The 23387-nt window shown below is 40.9% G+C and overlaps 2 protein-coding genes across 7 annotated transcripts; both read right to left on the bottom strand.

Moving 5' to 3' along the window:
* Positions 1-417: 417 nt before the first annotated feature.
* RWDD3 (RWD domain containing 3) lies at positions 418-15297 on the bottom strand. Of its 2 annotated transcripts, XM_087732945.1 has the most exons (5): positions 14633-15297; positions 14411-14547; positions 3913-4397; positions 3084-3199; positions 418-2985 (listed from the first exon to the last, which is right to left on the bottom strand). In XM_087732945.1, exons 1-5 carry the CDS (start codon positions 14671-14673, stop codon positions 2871-2873), a joined length of 894 nt encoding a protein of 297 aa, XP_087589071.1. In that variant the 5' UTR covers positions 14674-15297; the 3' UTR covers positions 418-2870. The 2 variants fall into 2 exon arrangements, with proteins under 2 accessions (XP_087589071.1, XP_009466546.2); XM_009468271.2 differs by lacking the exons at positions 14411-14547; positions 14633-15297 and adding an exon at positions 10187-10317.
* A 143-nt stretch (positions 15298-15440) lies between these two features.
* Positions 15441-23041, bottom strand: HCCS (holocytochrome c synthase). Of its 5 annotated transcripts, none has more exons than XM_087732946.1 (7): positions 22884-23041; positions 21850-21999; positions 20983-21131; positions 20214-20362; positions 18943-19062; positions 18026-18112; positions 15441-17772 (listed from the first exon to the last, which is right to left on the bottom strand). In XM_087732946.1, exons 2-7 carry the CDS (start codon positions 21962-21964, stop codon positions 17574-17576), a joined length of 819 nt encoding a protein of 272 aa, XP_087589072.1. In that variant the 5' UTR covers positions 21965-21999; positions 22884-23041; the 3' UTR covers positions 15441-17573. The 5 variants fall into 5 exon arrangements, with proteins under 5 accessions (XP_087589072.1, XP_087589073.1, XP_087589074.1 ...); XM_087732947.1 differs by having other exon boundaries at positions 21850-22001; positions 22828-22983; XM_087732948.1 differs by lacking the exon at positions 22884-23041 and adding an exon at positions 22730-22835.
* Positions 23042-23387: the final 346 nt, after the last annotated feature.

Below are 23387 nucleotides of genomic sequence, written 5' to 3'. Positions count from 1 at the left end.
GCAAAAGCATTTGCTTTGACAGAATCAAACTGACATTAGTTTTCATGTTCTCTGCTGTCTGAACAGTATCAAGCTGATCAGATTTGTAATTCTTCTGAAGCACATCAAACCAAGCAAAAGAACTGCAGTCCTTTCCTACACTGGACTCGTTGATTTGTCCAATGTAAGTTAGTGAGTAACAAACTCAACTATGATAAAAATCCGTTGTATAAACTGCTTTTTACAACTCCTGCAATACAGAAATCATCCAGCTCCTTACAACAACTTCATGTGGCAAGAAGGTGAGCACAGATCAGAAGAGAGCTGCAACTTACCCAGTTATCATTGTTTTTTAACTTTTTTAACTTTTTAAAATTGGCTGTTGCAGAATGCTAGCTCTGACCAAAGAGTTAACCAAGAAGGCATCAGGCAATAATATTCAAGAAAATATATGGGTTTATATCCAAGTGCAACTGGCAATCATTGACCCTACAAACAGCTTTTCTTATGCAGCTAATTACAGTAGCTTTTATAGTAGGGAGGAAAAAGTTGGAGAGTCTGCATCTAATCTTGCAACAAAGATGACCACAACAACTGTACACCTCAGTTATTTTTGCAGTCACATGCAATTCGAGAACACGTGATTAGGTACACTATTCAACCCAATTCCCAAAATCAACAGGAAGAACATACAACTGATTTATACGCATGTTGGATAAGGCCCCGGCTAGACTTTAATGGCCAAGATTGTGATATAGGTTGTGCTCAAGTACCTTACTATTCTCTTTCCAGAAAAGTGAAGCATTTTAAAGTAACGATCTGGCTGAGGACATAAAAGCCATCTGGCAAAACCTTACAACATTTAGATTTGCAGAGAGATACTGATCACGTTTTCTTACGCTGTACATGCATAAGCCGTTTCTTGGGCTTGATACTTGTCAGATGTATCGCGTAGTATAAGGAGAGAGCCTCTGCATCTTTTCAAGACTTTATCCCCCGCTGATGCATAATTTTTCAACATAGATATTTCAACTGGGAATAGCTCAATTCTGAAAACTATACTTTAAAATACATGTTATTTTGATATTTTAAAGATACTTGTGTTTTATTCTGCTTTATAAAAGTAAAAATTGATCTCCGCATACATTTGAAGTGGTAGAAAATTCTATTTCCTTTCTCTCAGGAAGCTGTTTCGAAATAATATAGAACAGATTTGTAAAACCTGTTTAACCCAGTCTGTTTTCCACTGTGCCTGAAGTACTACATGTGCTCCACATGAAGGACTCATTAAGAAGAGCTTTTGCTACTGTCTCATTAAATAAGCCTCGATGCATAAAATAACATGCAACATATGTATTTGAGACACTCCATATTAGGAAAATTACCAAACTCCTTAAAAACTTAAGAAACTCTCAGATAGTCTACAATCCTCTATGCATTTAATATCTCAAATAGCAAAACTTAAAAATCTTAGCAGTTTGCTTTAGTTGCTTTTCTAGTATACATAAAGAAAGGTATGATCTCATGGTCTGCGTACGAAACTGGAAATCAGAATATCTTACGTAATGATTTGCCAAACCACACTACAGGAACTAACCAAATTGTACCAGTCTTCCCCCAGTACAACAGAGAGAATTTAATTTACACTGAATTGATCAAATCTATTCAGCTAACGAAGAATACATGAGACATTTAGCTGCTGGAAGTGAGTTTTAGAGAGCAGTAAAGTACATGTGTAGCTACATGTTAAAACCAATTGAAACGGCATTGCTAGTTGCTGAGAAACTCATGACTTCAGAACTTTTATTACTGGACAACTTATCTAGTCTTGCTAGAGAATGGTATCAGGTAAAATAGAAACCAAAAGACATTAATAATTCTAAGTATCCAATTATCCCTAGGCAAACAGAACTTGCACAACTTAATTTGTAAAAATGATGTATATAATTTGTAACATTATACTGAAGTAAAACACAGACTAGTGATAAAAAAGCTTATAAGCTGGCCAAGGCCACTGACTCATCAAAAAAAAAGTGCTAAAAGTAGGGAAATTTTAATAGGGAGTTATAACTTACCAGCTTCTAAAATGATGGAAGACTTAAGTCTGTATATATACTGCTCTGACAGTTTAATTGAATCAAGATATCTAAAGATGCACAGACAGTAAAACCAGATAAAGTGCAAAAAGGAATCTGTAAACTATCAAAGAAAGTATTACAATTGGCTCTATCTTAGCTTCTTAATCAATTTAAATTCTCCACTTGGGTGTTTTTATACATTTTAGAGTAAAAACTAACATTCAAAACGACACTTCTAAGTTTTTCCAGGCCCCAAGTGACATGAACTTTTTCTTTAAATCAACAGTCTAGCATTTATAGTCAAATACATGGAGAAGGAAAAGTTAGCAGATGAACACCTAAGGGATATTAAATATGTGGTGTCCTCACATATTCAAATCTGTGTTTGCTATGTTTTTTATAGAAATATCTTCACATAAGCTTTGAAAGCAAAATTAATCATGCTTTCTGGCAGGCCATTATGAAAAACCATGAGAGAAAAAAACCAAAACATTGAAAAACAGGGATTGCAAAACAGAGTCTAACTAGAAGACTATTATTTTAACATGATTTCTTCCCGGCCTCTCATGCTTGCCATACAATTATCACAATTAACTCCACATTCCTTGGAAAAAGTTATCAATACATAAATGTCAAAACATTATCAATTCTTAATGCATGAATTGCCTTCTCCTTCTTGCAAGAGGATAGCTTCTTCTGGCATTTTTTGCAGAAAAGCTTTAACGTTGTTTGTCAAATTAGTCCTTTTATCTTCCATTGGCATCTGCAGTCAACTACTGCTTTGGTCAGAGAGTCCTGTGTTTTCTTTTCATTTTATCTTAAGAGAGGAGGCACAAACTCAGAGAAAAGAGTTGTAAGTTCTGCAGTTTCAAATTCCTGCTGTAGCTCATCCAGCGTTGAATATTCTTTGACTTCAAATGTCTGAAACCTACATTGTAAAAGGGAAACTCATGAATATGCCTAGATTTGTCAGAATGTAATTACCGATTCCGTTACTTTTCTATCCACAACAGTACTAAATTATACCTTTTATGCTGTGACTGTACTTTTGTCTCGCACAGTACACTAATCATTTTCTCTTTGCATTTCTTTCCGCTTGAGTCCACATCTACCTTAGAAGTTTTCTGAAGAATCAAGTACTCCTAAATGACAAAAACGAACAAAATATTAAATGTCATCTAGTATCTTTGAAGTTTAGTAAATTGCAAAAAATCTATACGAAACACAGTTTTCTTCAGAACATAGCAATCAAACCTTGGAAGTGCCCATCCCAAAAAGTGCATGACTGCTTCTATTCATCAGCTTGAAGTTAAGCGCAGTCTTAAGTGATCTGGAGAACATGAGTTTGAAAAGCCAAAACATTCTCCTCCAAGATCACCACAAAAACCTGCCTAATGCAGCGGGAGTTCATAAGTACAGACAAGAAGTTTGAAGCCCAGGCGTGCACTAGGAGCACCACGTGGTCTAAGTCAAGGAAAGAGACTGTTAGGAATGAGCTAGAAATACCTCTCTTATCAATTTCTCGTCACAAATTTTCTGTTTTCTGGGGCATTTGGGAAATACAGGAGACTGAACTTAGGCGTATTACAGTCAGGAAATACGGGGAATACAGGAGTATAATTACAGTGGGAAGCAAAGCAATACAGGCCACAGGTCTACAGGTATCACTGGTTTCTTTCTCATGGAATACTTTCTTTTTCTTAAATACAGAATAAAGTTGTTGGGCCTTCCTACTCTTCTAAAGATCAATCTGCTTCCAAAATTGTTAATCTTAGAAAAACACACACAAAATATTCAGACACATAGGTTTCAGTGGTAAATCAATACAACTAGTCAACATCCATTGTTCCTGCACCTTAATGTTGCTCCTGTCACTCTGAAGAAGAATCAATATTATCTTGCCCATGAACATCAGTCTTCCAGTCAGCCTTAGATCTGAAGCCCATTTTTCCACAGTTTTGACGTATTTTGCCTTTGCTCTCATGTGATCTAAATGCAAAAGGAGCATCCAGATACCATCCTCTGTGCTTGTTCCTTTTGACAAAGTAGTTTTTGCATTGCAAACTGTTGCCGATTGCTTAATGACATATTTAAGATGCTGCTGTATCCAAAGAATCAGATCGTGTACCATGGGTTCAGAAAGATGCTTCTTTGCTTGTTCAAGTAATTTATCTTTCACGTCCATACATTGGGCCCTTGTAAGCTGGTCTGAGCTAACAGAAATATCTGGTAGAGTGGATGGATAATTGACTGGTAAATGAAATAACAGCTTTAAAAGTACATCTGTATCCAGCAGCTCTTTCACGCTGATTTGAATTCTAAATGTGATTCCATGCGTCTCTGGAAAGTATCAAAAAATAAACATTAATAGTTTGCTTGAAGTTGAAATACATATATATTACTAAGTCATGTTATTTTCTTTACCGATTCAACTCAAACGACTGCCATTCTATATAAAATAAGGGGGGTGGGGTTTTTTGCGGGGTGGGGAGTTGCAACCAATGGCTCAAGCTATACTCGCAGGGAATCCTGAAATGAAACACTTCCATATCATACTAGAATGAAAGTTATTAACACATTCTAAAAAGCATTCACACCTTTTGGCTCTCTCAAAGCCTAGACAAGCCAGTAATAAAGAATTGTCTCTCTTTTAGAAACACCTAAGTCAGCTTCTACAGCTCAACAGCAGCAGCAAGGACAACCAAAAATACAGGCTTTTCTGGATGGGCTCAGCACTGCCCTAACTTTGCTCCTACAGAGATCTGTAAGACTTCTAACATCAATACCAGTGCAAGGCAAATAGACTTGTACTGAGCATTTTTTAAGACAACCATTCAAAAGCAGTTCCACACTAAAGACAGATTTGGAAAGAAAAAAAGTCAGATTCTTTGTCCCCAACAACTTTCAGAGAAAATATGCTTAATTCTGTTCTGCCAACTTTTCTACATTTACAACAGTTGGGTTGACATAACGAAAACATCTCTGTTGTACATCTGACCCTAGATACTACATACATACGTGTATATATACGTATATACTTATATAAATGTACATGTGTATATCTGCGTATCTACTCAAAAGCTCTTGTTGGTCTACTTTAGAATAGAATTATTTTCTGAGTGAAAAAGATACATACAGTATGTAGCAGGAAGGGCGAAAGACCACATCCTCCTGATAAATCACATAATCAAAGATGCTGAATATGAAAGTTATGTACTGTAATTCCTGCAATAAAACCTTCTTGACTAAAACATGTTTCACAGAAAAACAAGACAAAACTTCATAAAGTGAAAAGTGGAGACAAAGACCTAACCTACTTTTGCTCCTCTGCCATGAAGAAAGAGGGTATCAGATAAAAGATTATCTTCTTCAGATGTTCTCTGCTTCACCCCTTTGATGCATTCTAAACACTTCACCCCTTTTCTTTAAAAAATTGCTAAAATGTCAGGTTGATTCATTCTATGAGGGCAGTAGAAGCCAGATTTGAAAGGCAGATTAGAGCAGAGCTGAGTTTCAGAGGAGCTCTTTTGAAGTGACTTGCCTTCTTCTCCCTCTACCTTATCTTACCTTCCTTTACATGACAGTCAGTTGAATTACGTTTGATTAGTATTGCTGACACCGCTAACCAACCTCAGTGCTCTCTATGATTTTATATTTGAACCCTACTAAATAAGTGAAAGAACCTAAAAGTGACTTGGACAGACAGAAGCACTTTAGAGAGCTTAGCGAAGGGCGTGTTACCAAACCTCCTTCCTGGGTCATATGAAGAACTCTCTAGGTCAGAGCAGTCACAAAATAAAATAAGCAAACCCTCCAAATCCAATAATCAAACTCTAGCATTACTATAAAAAAGTCTCCAAAGATCTACAAACCATCATTACCTAAACAGAGTCAAATCCAATGCTGAAAGTAGTTGACGCAAATCCAGAGAATCAAATGAAATTACAGCCAACCACGCCCATACCTACAGGCAACACACGTCAAAGCCTTGTTCCCTGCCAAAAGGAGTTGGTCTCCAGTCTTCTAAGACCCTATGAAAGGTTCCAGACTACTTTTAAGGCAATTTTATTCCTCAGAAACGCAGCAGCCTTGGCAGACTCCAGTCTCCACGGCATCCATCTGGCAGCACGTGGCCCTCACTCACGAGCAGTAGCTACGCAGGAAGACCTCAAGCCTTCCCATTCCAATCTCTGTCTTCCGCTGCCCTGACAAACATTTCTTACCGGGCACCAGCAACGATAGCTCCTCTGCCATTACACTAAGCTCGGTACACACAACCGCACACAAGAAAAAAAGCCTGCACTGCACCTCCTGGGACCCCCAGCACCCTCTTGGCCACCATGGAGGGTCTCTGCACGCACCTGAGCATCGCACCACAAACAGACAGTGCCTGCCGACCCACATCCTTCCAGCTGCCCCCTACACAGGGCAGCCCCACCAGGTAGACGGCCAGCTGAAAACAAGCTGCATTTGGCTGAACGGTATTAACATTATTATATTCCTGCCTGTGAATCACTTTATTTTAAACTATGTTGCCGAGAAATTTTAAAATGCACAGCCTATAAATGAGTTGAAGAATACTACTCTATTGCCAGCTTAATTACAGTGACAGAAAACCATGTTACCTTTCTGATAATCCTCCTAGGATTTTTTCACTAGCTTGTCACAACAGATCTCACCAACTCAAAAGTAACTGAGGGATAAACAGACAGGCCAACCTTGCCCCTTCGGCAAGGGCCTCCTGCTGCAGTGATCACATTCTTAAGCCTGCAACAATCTCACACCTTTCCCTGTGATGATGAACTAATCCGAAGGAAGCAGCGCAGCCTCGCATCGCAAGGTGTATCACCCTGAGCCATCGCGAAAAGCCCAGCCGTGCTCATTTACATCTGCTTCAGACTTACTTTTAGAAAGGAGAAATGGTTCAAAACGTTTGTGGGGGCTACAGCATCTAAACTTTATTTAAACACTCCAGCATCCATTTTCTGCACCAGTGCTGCAGACGGCTGGCAGAACAAAGAGCAAACCACCGTCACCCTGCGTAACGAGGTTCTAAAGAAATATTTCCTTTGTTTGCACATGCTACAAGGTCTGAGTTGTCTTCACAGCAAAATAGTGATTATTTCTGAAATAAAAGGTTGGGTATAACCATTCTGCTCGCATTTAATGTGCTAATAAGACTAAACTCAATACATTTTAGCTCATTTCCCCCCATAGCTGCATGCTTATCAGTATATTTAGCTCTAGCATACTTCTGATTTTTTCTTATGTTCCATGTCAACCAGACAGATATCCCCCTCCTCTCCTGCCCAAAGGCATTTTATGCAACACATGCAGTCTATTTTTAAATTCAGAAAACGGCACCTACTAACGTACAAGCTTAGAATATATAAATACATTTTTATAGCAAGCTTGGTGAGCAAACCAGAAGAGAACAGATTAACAAGTAAATGATGGATTTCTATCTGTAACGCTAATCTTTGTAAACAGATATGTAAGGTAAAAAAGATATGCTGTAATTAGTTTATTTAAATTCATCAACACATTGGTTTTGATAAAAATATATTTTACATTCTGAATACTTCATTGTTAAATTCCAGAAAGCCAAAGTTTTTAGCATACCAAGAGACCTTCAAAAGCATTTTCTTACATTCCTCGAAACCATAAATCCCCAATGGCCTCCTTTTTGATCCTGTGGATCTACACGCAAATTACTCTTAATGTATTAGAGACAGCATAACTTAACAGTCTTACTGGAAGTTACTTCTGTGCACTGTTTGGCAATGACAATTTATATGGTCTGAAGAGATAAAGCAAACGTAAGCTAATGAACACAGCAAAAGTTAATTGTATACAAACTAAAGGATTCTGTAGCTCCAAGGTAAAAGAGAAGTAAATTCCCAAAGTAAGAAAACTACCAATAATCATCGTGGTAAATAATCTTGGCAGTTTCAGCAGAAAACAATGGAAATCAACCAGATATGCAGGATCCTAACATATTATAAACACAGCCTGGCTAAAGGCCCTGCAAGGTCCCATAACATCAATATAAATATAATAGCCTGTTCCCGTTGTGCACTTGTGGCACTGCACTTTATGTTCCAGGAACATTTCTAACCCTTTTACATCCTGGTAACTTATAAACACAAAATCGTTTTGCTGTATATGAAGCACAGAGAAGGATGTGCGTATATTTCTCTAACAGATTTGGAGGAACAGACGTGCATATGCAATGTTCAGATATGTTCACGTTTTTTAAAATAAACATGTGTTAAGCCTGGATACTGTATTTTCAAACTATGTCTGAAATAACATTCCTGAACTTTTTGACTTTAAGAAAATAAAACTCAGTCAAAACATTTCATCAATCGTATTTTAAAAATACAACTCTAAATACCAATCAAAAAGATAAAATGGCAGAATCACCTGCCTGCACTGGAGCAAGAGGTGTGTCATGCAGATCTAGACACAAAACAATCGCTTTCAGATTACTCCAGTTAATTGTGCTCCATGCAGACGCTAAGGTCTTCATCCCTCTGAGGCTGTTTACAAAGTCCTCTTTTCAAATAATCACTTGCTGTTCTGTGCGAATCTATTTCAACAACTATTTTCAAATAAAAGTTTGAGGTTCATTCAATTAATTTCTTAGTAACTTTTTAGTTAAAGTGAGTCACTCAAGAGCAGCCACAAGTAATTTCACACCGAAGCAGCACAACATTATTTTCACAGAATCACAGAATGCTTGAGGTTGGAAGGGACCTCAGAAGGTCATCTTGTCCAGCCTCCCCACTCAAGCAGGGCCACCTACAGCAAGCTGCCCAGGGCAACGTCCAGATGGCTTCTGAATATCTCCAAGGATGGAGACTCCACAACCTCTCTGGGCAACCTGTTACAGTGCTCAGTCACCCTCATGGTAAAAAAGCGTTTCCTTATCGATCCCAGTTCTTTGGGGCTGAATATATACGCAGACAAAATCTGACAGCAGGCCACTGGATTCATTTTTATCAGCATTCTCCAGGACATTACTGCAGTCCAAGCAGCAGGAAGCTGCTTGCAGTCTGTCGCTCCACTGGGGAGCTGGGCAGCACGCTGCAATAGCTCCCAGGACACCAGGGAACAGTGATACAGAATATATCCATATTCTCTGTGTGTGTGTATATCTCCAACAAACATGTAAGAGCGTTGTCACATTTGTGGTAGGTGCTAAGCAAAATTTACTTACACTCTAGATCTGAACAGACAGGCAACACTTGCATATCCCACCTGACACTTTTTTCCAAGCCTGAGAGCAACTGCTGTTGTATGCTGGAACTACCGAGATTGATTCTCCCTTGCTAAAGGGGCATCTTCACAGCACTGTGATGGCACAGACTGATAAAAGTCATCTCTTAAAATTATGTTCTGATCAGTGGCTACCATGGCGGGTGCAGAAAACGTGGAGTAAAGATGTCTACACTTATTGCATTCCTAGCCTACAGCATCCAGCAGCTGATGGGAGCAAGCACTACAAATCTCCTCACCTTCCCACCCGCAGCAAACGTGAAAGATTAGCCTTAGTACCCTGTAAAACCTCCAGCCATACACATATTGCTGAAGCTAGAGAACATCTGGCACATCATAAGGCCCAGATTATTACCTTACCCCCAGAAAAAGACAGAGGTGACCCAACATAGCAACAGCTGCACCCCTATTAAATATTACAGGATAAATACCTGGTCTTGTTACATGTTACATCTCATGATGCAACTGCTTATTTACCTAAATAGCAGCCAGCCCATTCCCACTGCTGCAAGTTTCCGCATGCACAGGTGCAATTAAGAAGGTCGCTAATTACAAACGAGTAGGACCCGCGAGCATTTGTCCCCTACAAAGAAGCCAGCAGCAAAGACACACGGCAGGATAGGCGAGAGGGCACCCATCTTTGCCGCTGTCGCTAAAAGCAAGCGATTAAGCCGGTGCTGCCCCGCTGGGCTAAGCCCATCCGTCAGCGGCCCCGGAGCGCCTCCCCTCGGGGCCGGGCCGGGTGTAGCGCGGCCGGGGCAGGGCCAGGCCGCCGGTGCGGGGTGCGGCGAGACCCTGCCGAGCTGGGCGACCCGCGGTTCTCGTCAGAGGAGCGCTGTCGCCTTCACCTGAGACCGCCAGCACCTCGCAGGCGTCCGGCTCGCAGTAGATGGCGGCGAGAGCCGAGAGCTCCTCCAGCGCCAGCTCCGACATGGCCGCGGCTGAAAGCGCAGGCCGGGCTGGCGGCGGCGCCCCCTGCCGGCGGCGGGGCCGGCCACGCCGCCGGCAGCGGGCGCCGCAGCCCCTCCGGCCGGCGCCTCAGGGAAAGTAGCGCTACCGGCGGGGCGCTTCCAGCCCTACGGCCGCCTCTCCCGGCGCTGCCCCTCGGCTCAGGCAGGCACGGTGAGGAGCAGCCCAGCAGCCTCGGAGGCAGCGAGCGGCAAGGGGCAGCACCAGAGGCGGTGGCGGGAACCTGTCTCTCTCGGCGACGAACAAAATGGCCGCCCTGCGCGGCGGCGGCGGCCGGCGCAGCCCGCTCTGCCCGTTCCGAGGTGTACAACTCGCACCGCGGGCTTCTACAGCCAATGGTGTCCTTAACTCACCTCCAAAGAAACACTCAATATCTTCCATTATTACAAAATCACTTTGAAAAGCAAGGGATGGGTGGTTTCCTTTTTCAGGAAAGTATATCATGCTACTTTTAATGCCCTAAGTTCTGTTGAAGTAACAAGAAACATGAGAGTGCTGAGCTGGGAATGAGGGAAATAACGTGAAGGGAAGGAAGACGGCAGCTGTCAGAAGTACTGGCAGGCAGTAGTCCATGCAGCTGTCAGAAGGCTTCAGTGGAAATTAGCCTTAAAAGTGCCTCATTCTATTACTAAGAACTTTCTTGCCCCTGGTCTTTCCCCCTTTTCCTCATCCACTTTGCATATTCCATTTTACATGTTTAAATAAAAAAGTCGATGTAAATGTCTTTTAAATTGACACTATCACAAGACATTGAGGTCCCTATGAATAAGTTACTGCACTCTGACATTTGGAAGTCATCAAATGAGACAGTATAATGTCAGCTTGATATTTTTCACGCTATGAAAATATCAGCTTCATGTCAAAGATCTAAATTCCATCTTAATGTAATAAATTTTCTTGTAGTCGCAGACTAGTGAAAATGCTAAATATTTAAATTTGAAATGAACTTCTACAGTTACAATCTGGCCTTCATATTCCATTATTATTAAATTGGAAGTCAAGATCTTATTTTTCCTCTTTTTTTTTATTATTTCTTCAAACATTGCAGTATTTGATAGAATAACATTAGCCATATTCATTTCTCTAAATGGATGCTTTCCCATCAACATGTGGCAAATAGTTAAAAAAAAAAATCTTGCTTTTTAGAGTCAGCCTATATTAAACCAGGTCCAGCATCCTGTTATAAATCAATATACCACTGATGATACCAGTATTTTCCACTTCACCTGACAAGGCAAACAGAATGCAACCTTTCATATGTGGGTAAGATTAATCTTCCCAGTGCTATTTGCAAAAGTAGTATCCTTTGCTTTCCGCTCACTATAATTACGGCCTCCATCAATTAGGTGTTGTGTCGACAGCCACTAGTGATTATACATAAAACTCTGCGTTTAGACCCGTTTTCCCCTAACCTGTGTGGCGAATAAGAGAGGAGGAATAGACAGACATTTGGAAAAAAACATCAATTTGGAACAGCCATCTACATCTTTTTACCGTCATTTCCATGCCACCCACCCTGCTGTCCCAGCTACTCCAACTGTAAGCAGTCCTAAAAGCGTGTACTTTAAAGGACCACCAGGAAGAGTCTAAGAATCACTGCAGTTGCCCACTTTGGGGGTCACAAGACAAACACTAATGAGGAACCTATAACCACAGCTAAGTGTGATGGCTAACCCATGCAACACAAATCCCGTCCATCTTTCGGCACTGCTGTAGGACAGCTGCAGTTCCTGTATTTTCTGCTACAACAATGTTGACAGCTCTAATGCAGCCAGAAGGGTATTCTTACCAGCTAGAACTGTTCTTAACTGAGTTAAATAGCACTGATTTTTCAGATACCTAAGAAAGAAGCCATTATTTCTGTAGTAACAACTGTAAGCTGTTATCGCAATGGTAGAAGTTTTCCCAAAAGTGGCTTGTACAAAAATGTCAGAGAGAAAGCAACATGAAAACCTGTAAAAATCACTCCAAATAAGCTAAAAGGCAAAAGTTTAAAGAAAACTTTAAACAAGAGAAGCAACACCTGTAATTGTGAAAAATTGTGATAAAACATGGAGATGTTTTTCCTCAGTATTCTCAAGTACAGCTAGTAGAAAAGTTTTCATCTTTTTCTTTTTTTGCCCAAAGCATGTGTTTAAAGTTGGAAAAAATTCATTTAACAAAAAATTTACGTTGCAAATTAAAGCTGCCAAAATTTGCATGGTTTGTTCTAAGGTTAAATTCAACATTTTCATGAGGTTTTGCTCTTTGTTTTTTTGAAAATGCGCTAATGTATTCTCATTGATATATAAAAAAAGCCTTCTCTAATTTGACAAAAAACAAATCAGAGCAAAAATCTTTTCTATTACTTTTCCTTCTAAGTATTTTAGAAGCAAGTTTTTCAAGGATTTGTGGTCTAGCAGTGCTTTTTAACGGCACTTGCATTTATCCTCCATGCATCAAACTGCTCTAAGTCAATTCCCTAAGACACTTAATCTTTTGGCAGATGGAAACTAATTTTGAAAGTCTACTAATGATCAATTAAAGCATTAGCTATCTCTATAGACAGGAGGTTTATGGGGTCACAGTCTTCACAAGCTGGAGGCAAGAGCAGCAGCATGCTAGAAAAATAGCTAAAACTTCCTGTAGTTACCACAAAATAGGCAAAACATTGGAAAACAAAAATCATTACTTAGACTTTAATGTTTTGTTGTTGTTGTTTGGGGTTTTTTTGTTTTGGTTTGTTTTTTTTTGCCGTAATATGTTGAAAACAAATGTGATGGTTTCTATTTTATAAGGGAGGCCATGGTCCAAACTGAACGTCAGCAAAGGAAACTATCTGTTCTGTTAAATTTTTTTTAATGAGGCCTAATAACAATCCCAATAGTTCCAACAGATTTGCATTATCCTTTGAATATTGGATTCATTCAGACTCCAGTCATACAAATATGTAGCCGTGCTGCAAATACGCAGACACGTCTTGTGAGTAGCTGCCATTAGAATCAGCGGTTCACTGGTAAATAATGCGTCATTTCGCACACACTCAAGGCCACACGTTTAGGTTTGGAGTCCAGACTAGTACTCTGCCCACAAGTTTCTACACAATTTGATGTACAAGTAGCAAGACCAAATAGATGCAACTGTCACATTCATAAAAGAATTTAAGATTCTTTCTCTAGGAGCCTGGCAAGCCATTTTTATTTGAAGGAGATGCACGTAAAAGCGATTAATCATCTAATGCAAACTAAAAAGGATGCTTTTTACAAAATGACATCTCTAGTATGACCATAGGTTTCTATTGTTACCAACATTGCCGACAGAATCAATACTTACTTGATTCACTGCATATAGATCTTTGCCTGCAATTTACCTTGTACAAAGTAAGTTAGAATAATAAATAGAACACATTTTCTTTCAATGAGAGTAAAAATGCATGAAGTTGCCTACTAAAAATTTGTAGCAAACTAGCAATGCCGTGTATTTTTAAAAACAACATATGTAAAGATACTTGTGGGTACAGAAGAGTGTGATACTGAAGACATAAGCACAGCTAGCATTATGAGTACTATACCCTATTCGCAAAATAAGTTCAGCTTCCACATCAAGTACATCTGCTTGTGGAACCTTACTACATGGATTGTCCTCCAGGTGTAAGCAAAGGGAGACAAGGGATTAAAGTGTCATTTAATTTAGTAAATGTTGGGGACAGATCTCTCTAAAAAGTAGAGGAGTGGTGGTTTTGAAAGGGGCATTTCTACCCTCTATAAAAAAACATGTTAGTAAGAGTCCAAAAAACTAGGCAGTGCTCCTTGGTTTACCAGTTCCCTTCATTTTCAGCTGCAGAGCTTAGCATTTGTGCCTCCATCTTCTGAATTTCGGCACATTAGCTATTTTTCCCCCACACTTTGACACAAGAGTTGAACAAACAAAATGGGAGTGCACAAGATGACAGACTATTTATGATCATTTTCAGAGCACGGAGAGATAGTTTGCCACTCTCACACCTTCTGGAGGCAGAACAATATTCGTCATCATATTTCAGACTTTAAATAATTATTTACAAAGTCCTGCTCCAGGTAATAAAGATCGGTTCCCCTCTTGACTACATATGTATGACTCACGACCTGACTGCAGTTGGAGCGTTATGCCGGAGTCCTTTTCTGTCCATCCGTCACCGAGATTGCAGTTTCCGAGCACCACAATATCCCTGAAGGACGCATCTTCAGCTGCAGACCAGAAGAGCTCTCCTAACTTGTTTTCACTGCAAGTCAAACACAATAGGTCAAGCAGGGCTTCGACACGGTAAAGCAGAACACAGGTGAACTTTAGATACCTAAATACGCAACTGATTTAAAAAGTGGCCCTGCTTTAGTGACAGTGTCCACATTTTCCCTTTTGCAGGTGCACAAGGTTAACCTGGTTTGAGACGCTGGGTTCCGAACTTGTTTCGGCCTGACTGGGACTGGGAACCTGATGCTGCTGCAGAATTCCCTGAAAGGCCCTGATCAGGATACTTCTTCGCTTTTTTGAGCTTCATGAACTCTCCGTACCTTTCTATACTTACAAAGAAAGGATATAAATGTTATTATTTATGCATGTACACACACGCGCACCCACAATTACCTTTAATCTAGCCTAAACAAGTTTTACAGTTAAAACATCCTCCCAAAGGCTAAAAAACAGCAATTTAAATCACTGTTTTTCAACTTTACTTTAGAATTCTAATCACCCTGACACCCATCTTCTGAGAAATAGTGAACTGCCAACATCATGCATAAAGTCACCCAAACCTAAAAGAGAAAACTCCATGTTTACTTCCTTAAGTCTTACTGCTTGTAGAAATGAATTAATTTCATTTACACTTCAAGGATTATTTAAAAAAAAATATATATATATATCCTTGCATGCCTCTCTTCAGAAGTTAGCCAGACTCAGGATGCATGTATTTTTCGTCATATGCTCTTATTCTGAGAGGTGCTGGTTTGGTTGGCAAACACTTTAATTTAGTCCTTGGTTTTTGGTTCTGTATTCACCTAAATAAATGAGTAGTATATATTCAAAGATGTGATTAGTTGTAACAGACTATAATCTCATATGCCACATTCAAGAGCTCATGTTAATAATTCTTACAGCTAAAAAATACCATCATCAAAGTTAAGAAAAGTATATTTATTTGATTCTCCTTTTTGTTTGATGACATAGTACATTTCATTAACAGTAGCACAGAAAAGAACGCTTTTGAATCTATGCGAGATGGAACATAACAGAAGAGGGTAAACGCATGAAGTGGCATGTGACACCTTTCACCAGATTTAGCAGCAATTACAATTTCCGTAATGCACTCAACATCATGCTTCCGAAATCAACAAAGCAAATTTGTTCTTTCAGAGCTTCTGAAGCACTCCCTACATTGGTGTATCTTTTCCGTATCTAGTTGCGAGAAATACAGGATTCTGCGTGTATCAAATTACCAAATGTATACATAAACCAACCAAACAAACAAAAAAACCCACACCAAAAAGCAGTAAGCCTCATTATTGACTGTTAGAGCAGAGAGGAGCAGCTCTTTCGTTATCAGATACGCTTCATACAAGCTCACACACTTTCCATGTATCTCATATACACATTGCCTATTCAGATGGAGATGTTTTTTTCCCCCAAAACTATTTTTCATTTATATATATGTATGAATCACTAAAAAGGTGAAAAAGGAATGAGGAACGTGAATAGGGGTAAGAGCATGGCTTTCTCGTAGGATTCTGGACTTCTGGGTAGTATTTATTCCTTCCATGCAGGACAGTTGCCTCTGAAGTGGGAACCATTCATCTCCATTAGTACCTGAAAGTACGGAAGCTTCCCCGAATAATTTTTTCCTGTCAGTTAAAAATTACCACTTCCAGAAAATGAATATACAGCTGGTTCCCAGTTAAGGTTGTGAAGTTTCATGAAGGAAGCTTCTCCCATTTGAGAAGCTACAACGTGATACTCTCTTACTCCTTCCACTCCCAAGTGTTCTGCATGGAAGACTCATCCTCAAGACTAATATATGCTGAAAGGGAGGAATAATTTAAATTTAGAGGTATGTGGTAGCTAAAATTTACCAAGCCATGCAAATATAAAGCTATTACAGTGGAAGTCTTAAAAAAAAAAAGTTAGTTTCCCTTATTAAGCATAAACATTAACCAAATCTTTAAGCCACACAGCATTAACGTGCATCACTCTTAGAAAACGCTCCAATCAACCTTATTTCTTGGCACTTTTGATACCCTTTTAGCCACGTTATACACACATCTGTAACAGGGCTCACTATAATCACTATGCAGAAACGTGTATGACTGTAGTCACACACCCTTGTGCGATTCCGTATTATATAGAAAAACCATGCTATGGTACAGCTGAAGAAGCCAAGATGCAAAATACAGATGCGCTGCATGACAGTTTCTTTAAGTAAGGCTTAATTCTGTCCTCAATGCATTACATGAGACACACATTAAAGACATGAAAACACTAAAAGAATACAGTTTTCTTACATCAGAAAACAAACCTTTTAAGTACTCAAATAAATAGCCATTAAATATCAATTTTATCTCCTTTTAGAAATGTTTTCATAAGTAACCGACACTCATTTCCTGCTTCTAACAGATGTTCTTCTGTTTAACAATAAATTGCAGATTAAGGCATGAGTATATTCTCCTCTTCAACTTCACATACCTTTAAAAATACTCGTACTACACTATACTAAGTTTTCTGAGGAAGCACGTATTTGAACAGGGAAAGTGCCCATATGAAAACAAATACATAGGTTTATGTAGTTAATAAAACATGCAGTTTGAAACGGTTCAGATCTTTTACCCTTTATTCATCATCTAAGTATCCAAATACTGTAACTATGTGAAATCGTTTATGAACTTTCCAGTTTTCACTATTTAAGTAACACTCAAAACTCCAGTCAGAATCAGAAACCTAATGTATTTGGTGCAGCACTGGAGTCATGAAATGAAAAGGCGGCAAGCTTACACAGAATCCGCAACAAAGATTTCCCAGCTCTTAAGACAATTAAGATACATGGTTTTGCTACTATAACTTTATTATTTAATTCAAAACGCCATAAAGCATCGGTGTACTTAACAACGGATTTCCCCAGCCTCCCTTCCCACCCCCAAAGAACAGTGGTGATGATGAAAACAATGACAGTTGCAGCGAACGTCTATTTCAAGTCCTAGTATTCACTTATCCTTAGTCTAGGAGGAAAGTGGTTTACTTTTCCACTACACACCACAGGAGTAGTTACGAAGTCCACCGCCACCAAGCTACCTTCATTCTGTCCCACACGGCCGAGAGAGAGTCAAAGGCAGGGCGAACATCCAGGATAGTGAACTGGTAGTTCTTATCTACTGCTCCGCCATCATAGTAATCAATAACGTATCGCACTTCTTTCCCACATCGGTCAACAATCCAATCATGTCTGTCAAAGGGAAGTTCGTATCTGGAAAGACAGATAATAGACCGTGCAGGTATTTTAATGGATATCATGAACCTGGGAGAGGGAGTGGAAGTCCTGTTGAAGAAGACTTCTTTATCCAGATACTGGCATAAGATCCCCACTAGTATTTCTACCTTCTGGTAATTATAACCTGCAATTCCAGTTCTGAAACATCTTAAAATTAATTCTACACCATGTTTTCAGACACATCTCCCTACCCTCCCACCTCACTGGAAGACCTTTCCTGCCCACGTACCCCATCCATGAGCGTATTCTGGCTCTCGGTGAATACTCCTTTGCTTTGCCTCCAAACCGCATCAGTGATGGTCCACATGGACATTCCCTGTGCGCACAATTTAAAAAGAAAGTAGTTTTTACCTTTTAAAACAGTCTTATTTTTAAGTGTTTAAACCACTATGGCAATTTCTTTTAGTAACAGAAAAACCAAAAAGGCGGAAGAGCAGCAGTAAGAAATCAATTATGACTGACGTAAACCAGCTTTTTTTTTTTTTTTAAAGGTTTGAAAAGCCCCCCAGTTTCTGACAGCACTTACTGCTGGTATGATAAAGCACCTTTGATATGCTCCACACCATTGTTCTACCTTATCAACAGAGCAGTTCTCAGCAAATCTAATCCACAGATTTAATAGATTAAAGAACAGAAAACAATTAAAGAACGGAAAACCGTAATCCAAACTACCATGTAACGCAGATCATGGAATTTCAGAAAACAATTTCTACGTACAGAATGCTTAGCTAGCCTGTCTCTTGTAGGAACAGGGCCTATACTGACCTAAAAAGTGACAGTTTGTTTTACACCAGTCACTTTCAATCTAAGTTTACATCTCATATCTTTTTCGTAACATGAAGATTTCAATTAAATAATTCCCAAATAGATACTATAAGAAATTAATTTCTCCAAATCCACATTATACACACACCACCAAAATGCTCATCAGTTTTATAAACATAATAATTATTCAGTTCCAGTTAAGCTCTTCTGGATAATCTTCCTCCATATTAATCAAAATGCAGGCTCTTACAAGACCATAACTTTTGAGACATATCAGCACCAGAATACATCTGCAAAAACTAAAGAGACATTCTACTTTCAAAGAATTACAAAAGCAAGAGCTAAACCAAAGGATTTGCTTTTCATTTCATATGTACGTACACAGCATGAAGAGCTTCCCACTTCAAAATCTCCTTCCAAGCTTGCTCGTTATTTTGGTTGTGAATCTTAATAATATTGGTCATGTCTTCACCTGTTATGTCATCATCTTTCCACCTCCACCTAAAAAATAAGAATTTGAAAACAGTTTACAAGCATTGCAGCATAACTACTCCTTCCGCAGTTTATCTGAAGGGCTTTTGAATCAAGATATTTAAGGTTTTATGCAAAGACACAAAGCAAGTATGGAAACTTCTGGCTCATCTGCTTAAGCATCTTGAGAACCACTTCATTTTCTATGTAGAAGTGTAGTTATCAAAGTTATCTTCACAGAGATCCACAAATTCTAGTTAGCTAAATTAACAGCTTAACTGGATCAGAAAGTTATCAGAGTGTGCAAACATCAGCACATCCACGGTATTCGTAAAAATGCTTAGGAAAAAAATCCCACTTGCATTCCTAATGCACAGAAGTCCCTGTACTCAATACATTTTGCATACACTTAGAAAGGCCTTTCATCTCTCTGGCCCGGCGCTATGACTACGTGCACGCTTCCTTTTCAACAGGCATAACGCTGAACACATTTAAGTGCTTACAGGATCAAAACTTGGGTATGCAGCATAGGCTGCTTATGACATAGTCTTCAGAACAATATTGAGATGTAGAACAAAGAAATTCTATTGTTTGAATAGTAACCACCTTTAAAGCTGATCTGTTTAAAAATTACAAACAAATAATTACAAAAGAACGAGGAAACAGTGGCACAGAAGGTTTTTTAGGCCACAGGAGACATTTATCATTCAGCTGGATCTTGTCTACACTGAATTTTTGTAAAGACTGGAAACATCTACTTGTCAAACAATTTTCACATTTTTAGGAATTCTGCAAAGTCAAATTAGATGTTCTCACAATCATAGAACTTTTACTATCAGTTTATAGGATTAGCATGAAGCCGATTCAGTTTGAAAGCTGGCAACCATGCAGAGTTTGTCCATGCCTATGCACTGACTTTTAAGAAAATTTTCTGAGCTAGTGGCAGGTGCCTAACATTCCCTACCATCTTGCTCATCACTAGAGGAGACATGGCCTTGGAGACCAGGTCACCCTTTAAAATAAAGCTGTTTATACAAACAGTAATTTTTAAAAGAGCTAGTTAATTATTTACTGCTTAGAGTCCACAAACTCTTAAACAGTATCGATGAATAATAACTAATGATATTACTTCATGAATTTCAGGCTCACAGACTCCATCTGAAAATTCACAGTGTATTTACCCTTTTCTTAGCATAGCATTCCAGAACATCTGCTCTGAAGGGTAGACCCAGTTCTTGTCAGAATGTGCTCTAGGAATGGAAGATTCTTCTCTAACAGTTGACAATGGAAATGGTTGATCTGGGGATGGCTGCTGATTAGGAGGAGGCATCTAGAAAACAAGCAGAATCAACAACAAACTAGAGTGTGAAAATTTCTTTATGTTACGGTGTTTGAGAAAAATTAAAGCATAATCAATCAGCTGCTACAAAGATCAAGCAGCCCAGCCTTTATTTAAGTCCACCACAATTATCTCTCTCTTTTGCAGTAGAACTCTTTGCACAAGTTTGTCATCTGAAGACTGAAGGAACTCTTTTCCCTAAACTTCAACTTTCAAAAGAGCAGGGTTTTTTGTAAATCAGAGGAAATCTTGGAGAGACCTGAATCAGAAGTTACCCACAGTGCTATTACACAGAACCTAAAACCCACTAATGTAGCATAAAAACCACGTGTGTACCTAACAAATAGAAACAGACAGCAAAAGATATTTACAAACTAGAAAACAACCTTCTATCAAAAAGATGTAAATTTGAAGAAGAGAATGTTAAATAAGATGTAACTTGTTCTTATACAAATATTTGCACACAAAATGAGAAAAAGCAGCGTTAAAAACTAAAAAATAACATTATTTGCCAGAGTTTCCACCTTAGACGGTATCACTATTTACATTTTTGGGACAGTATTTCAGAAGCAACGAGACTGAAGAAAACATCTGAAACAAGCAAAAGTTACCATATTGCTAGGATCTATGTCATCTTTCACTTGAGATGCACCAGACTTCACCGGACATGCTACAAATTCATACGCTCTTTCTTGATGTGCAGGAACATCGTCTGGGTTCTCAGTTCTGTGATCAGGAGTCTTCATGTGCATTGGGCAACCTGAAATACAGAAAAAACAGTATACATTTTGCTACAAAATGAAAACTCTTAAGACAGGACAGGAAAAGGAAAACAGTTCATTGAATGCTCACGTAAATAAAGACTAGCATTTTGCTTTTTCTTCTGAAACAGTTTTAACTGTTCTCTTTCCTGCATTTTAGGACCCAGCACCACGGTAAGATATAAGCTTCTTATGTAGTCCTTGAATGCTCATTCCCCACTCCGTGCTGGCCGCTATACTGAACTGTTTGTAGTTAAGATTTCCACAATTTGATTGTGTCAATGGAAGAAATGATGTCCTCCTTCTCCAGACATTCACCTTATTCCACCCTTCTGCTGCCCTTTTCCAGGTGCATGTTTTCTAGCGACAACCACCTGCTCCCAGTTACCATCTCTGTAGAGGCCCCTGCCCCTCCCTGACCCTTTGTGGGGTACCACCTGATGGGAACAGAGCTGCAGGACCCCTGTGAAGCATGACAATCTGGAGCGACCCACAGGTTCTACAGCAAGCACCTACTGTCTCTACAGACAAAGCAGCTCACGTGCTGTTCTGGTGAACAACTGACTCCTTTTTGTGAAAAGTTACTTGAGAACTATTTTTGCTAAAGGAAAAACTCAAGTTTTTAATTGTAGAATCATTTTTCTTTTTTTTTTTCTTCCCAAATATTTTTCAATCTGTTTTCCATGTTTAGTTCATTTATGTTTCAAGAACAATTACCGCTCATTTTTTCCTGATGCATAGGACATTGTGAAGGTGGAGACGCTGTCTGATGTTGCTGGGAGGCATTCGGTGACTGAGCTGCGGCAGCTGGGGAGGACGCAGACAAACCCATGGCTTCCACACACCGGGGCTTTTTAGATCAAGTTTCTAAAGAAAAGAAAAAAAAAAAAAAGAAAATATCTGTAATACAAAACTACACCGGTTATTTATTAAGGTAAATGCAAGTACAGATATGTTGCTGCATCACAAATTAAAAAAATAAATAAAAAATCGGTTTAAGTAATAAACATCCAGCCTAAATAAAAATCCATAGCGTCTCCCAGGACAGCAAATGCCTAAATAAAAATCCACAGTGTCTCCCAGGACTCACAGCAAATGAGCTCGCGCGGGACAAGAGGTGCGCGGGCTTCCTACAGGTAACATAGAATCACAGAACCGTTTAGGTTGGAAAAGACCTTTAAGATCGTCAAGTCCAACCGTTAACCTAGCACTGCCAAGCCCACCGCTAAACCACGTCCCTAAGCACCACAGCTACCCGTCTTTTAAATCCCTCCAGGGATGGGGACACAACCGCTTCCCTGGGCAGCCTGGTCCAAGGCCTGACTACCCTTTCAGTGAAGAAATTTTTCCCTAACACTCAACCTAAACCTCCCCTGGCGCAGCCTGAGGCCGCTTCCTCTCGTCCTACCGCTTGGTGCTTGGGCGAATACAGCCGCCGCCCGGCCCGGCCCGGCCCGGCCCGGCCCGGCCCGGCCCCTCACGCCCACCGGCGGCGGGGCTCTGCCCGCACCCCGACACCCGCCGCAGCCCCGCCAGGCCCGCAACACCCGCCGGCAGGCAGCGCCTCACGGCGAGGCCGCCGCACCGTTACACACACCGTGACCGGGCCCGCGGGCAAGGTCAGGCCCGCCCCCCTGCGCCCAGCCGGCCCGGCCCGGCCCGGCCCGGCCCGGCCCAGCGCCGTGCGCCGTCCCTCAGTCCCCGCCTCCCGCCGCCGCGGCCGAGAGGAGCCGCCGCCGCGCCCGCCTCACCTCAGCCCGGCCCACGCCTCCGCGGCCGGCCCCCAGGGCAGCACGACGCCCCCCGCCTCGCCTCGCGAGACCGCGGCGCCACCGCCCCGCCCCGGCCCGCTCCGCGCCTGCGCCCGCCGCCGAGGCACCGCCCAGCGCCGCCGGGAGGAGCGGGGACGGAGCTGCGGGAACAGAGCCCCGGCGCGCCGGGCCTCCCCCGGGGCTGAGGGCGGGCGGGCCGCGGCCGGGGCCGGGGCGGTGCGGAGGCGCGGGCCGCAGGCTCCGCGCAGGCGCAGCTCCGCCAGCGGGGGCCGCTCCCGGGCCGCCGGGAACGGGGGGTGCCGCTGGGCCGCCCCGGCGCGGGCAGGGCCTGTGAGGGGCGGGCGAGGGACTCCCCTCCCGGCCCGCGGCTGAGGAGTCCGCAACTGGCGAGGGACAGAAGGCGCCGGCGGCTGCCGGGTTTTATTTATGGCACGTTTAAGAATACGAAAGTTGTTTTCAGAATTTGCCAACGACAAATTTGAT

Source organism: Nipponia nippon, unplaced genomic scaffold, assembly GCF_047370975.1.
Source record: "Nipponia nippon isolate SJK-2023a ecotype South Korea unplaced genomic scaffold, ASM4737097v1 scaffold_5, whole genome shotgun sequence".
NCBI lineage: Eukaryota > Metazoa > Chordata > Aves > Pelecaniformes > Threskiornithidae > Nipponia > Nipponia nippon.
This window is presented reverse-complemented; position numbering and strand designations above follow the sequence as displayed.

Coding starts and splice junctions, on each gene's coding strand:
- RWDD3 (XM_087732945.1), bottom strand. CDS start 14,673: ATGTGGACACTGTCACTAAAGCAGGGCCACTTTTTAAATCA. Junction 14,548..14,632: donor CAGGGCCACTTTTTAAATCA/GTTGCGTATTTA, acceptor TTTGACTTGCAG/TGAAAACAAGTTAGGAGAGC. Junction 4,398..14,410: donor AACGCTCCAACTGCAGTCAG/GTCGTGAGTCAT, acceptor GATACTTTCCAG/AGACGCATGGAATCACATTT.
- HCCS (XM_087732946.1), bottom strand. CDS start 21,964: ATGGGTTTGTCTGCGTCCTCCCCAGCTGCCGCAGCTCAGTCACCGAAT. Junction 20,363..20,982: donor ACATAGATCCTAGCAATATG/GTAACTTTTGCT, acceptor CTTGTTTTCTAG/ATGCCTCCTCCTAATCAGCA. Junction 17,773..18,025: donor AGAATACGCTCATGGATGGG/GTACGTGGGCAG, acceptor CTGTCTTTCCAG/ATACGAACTTCCCTTTGACA.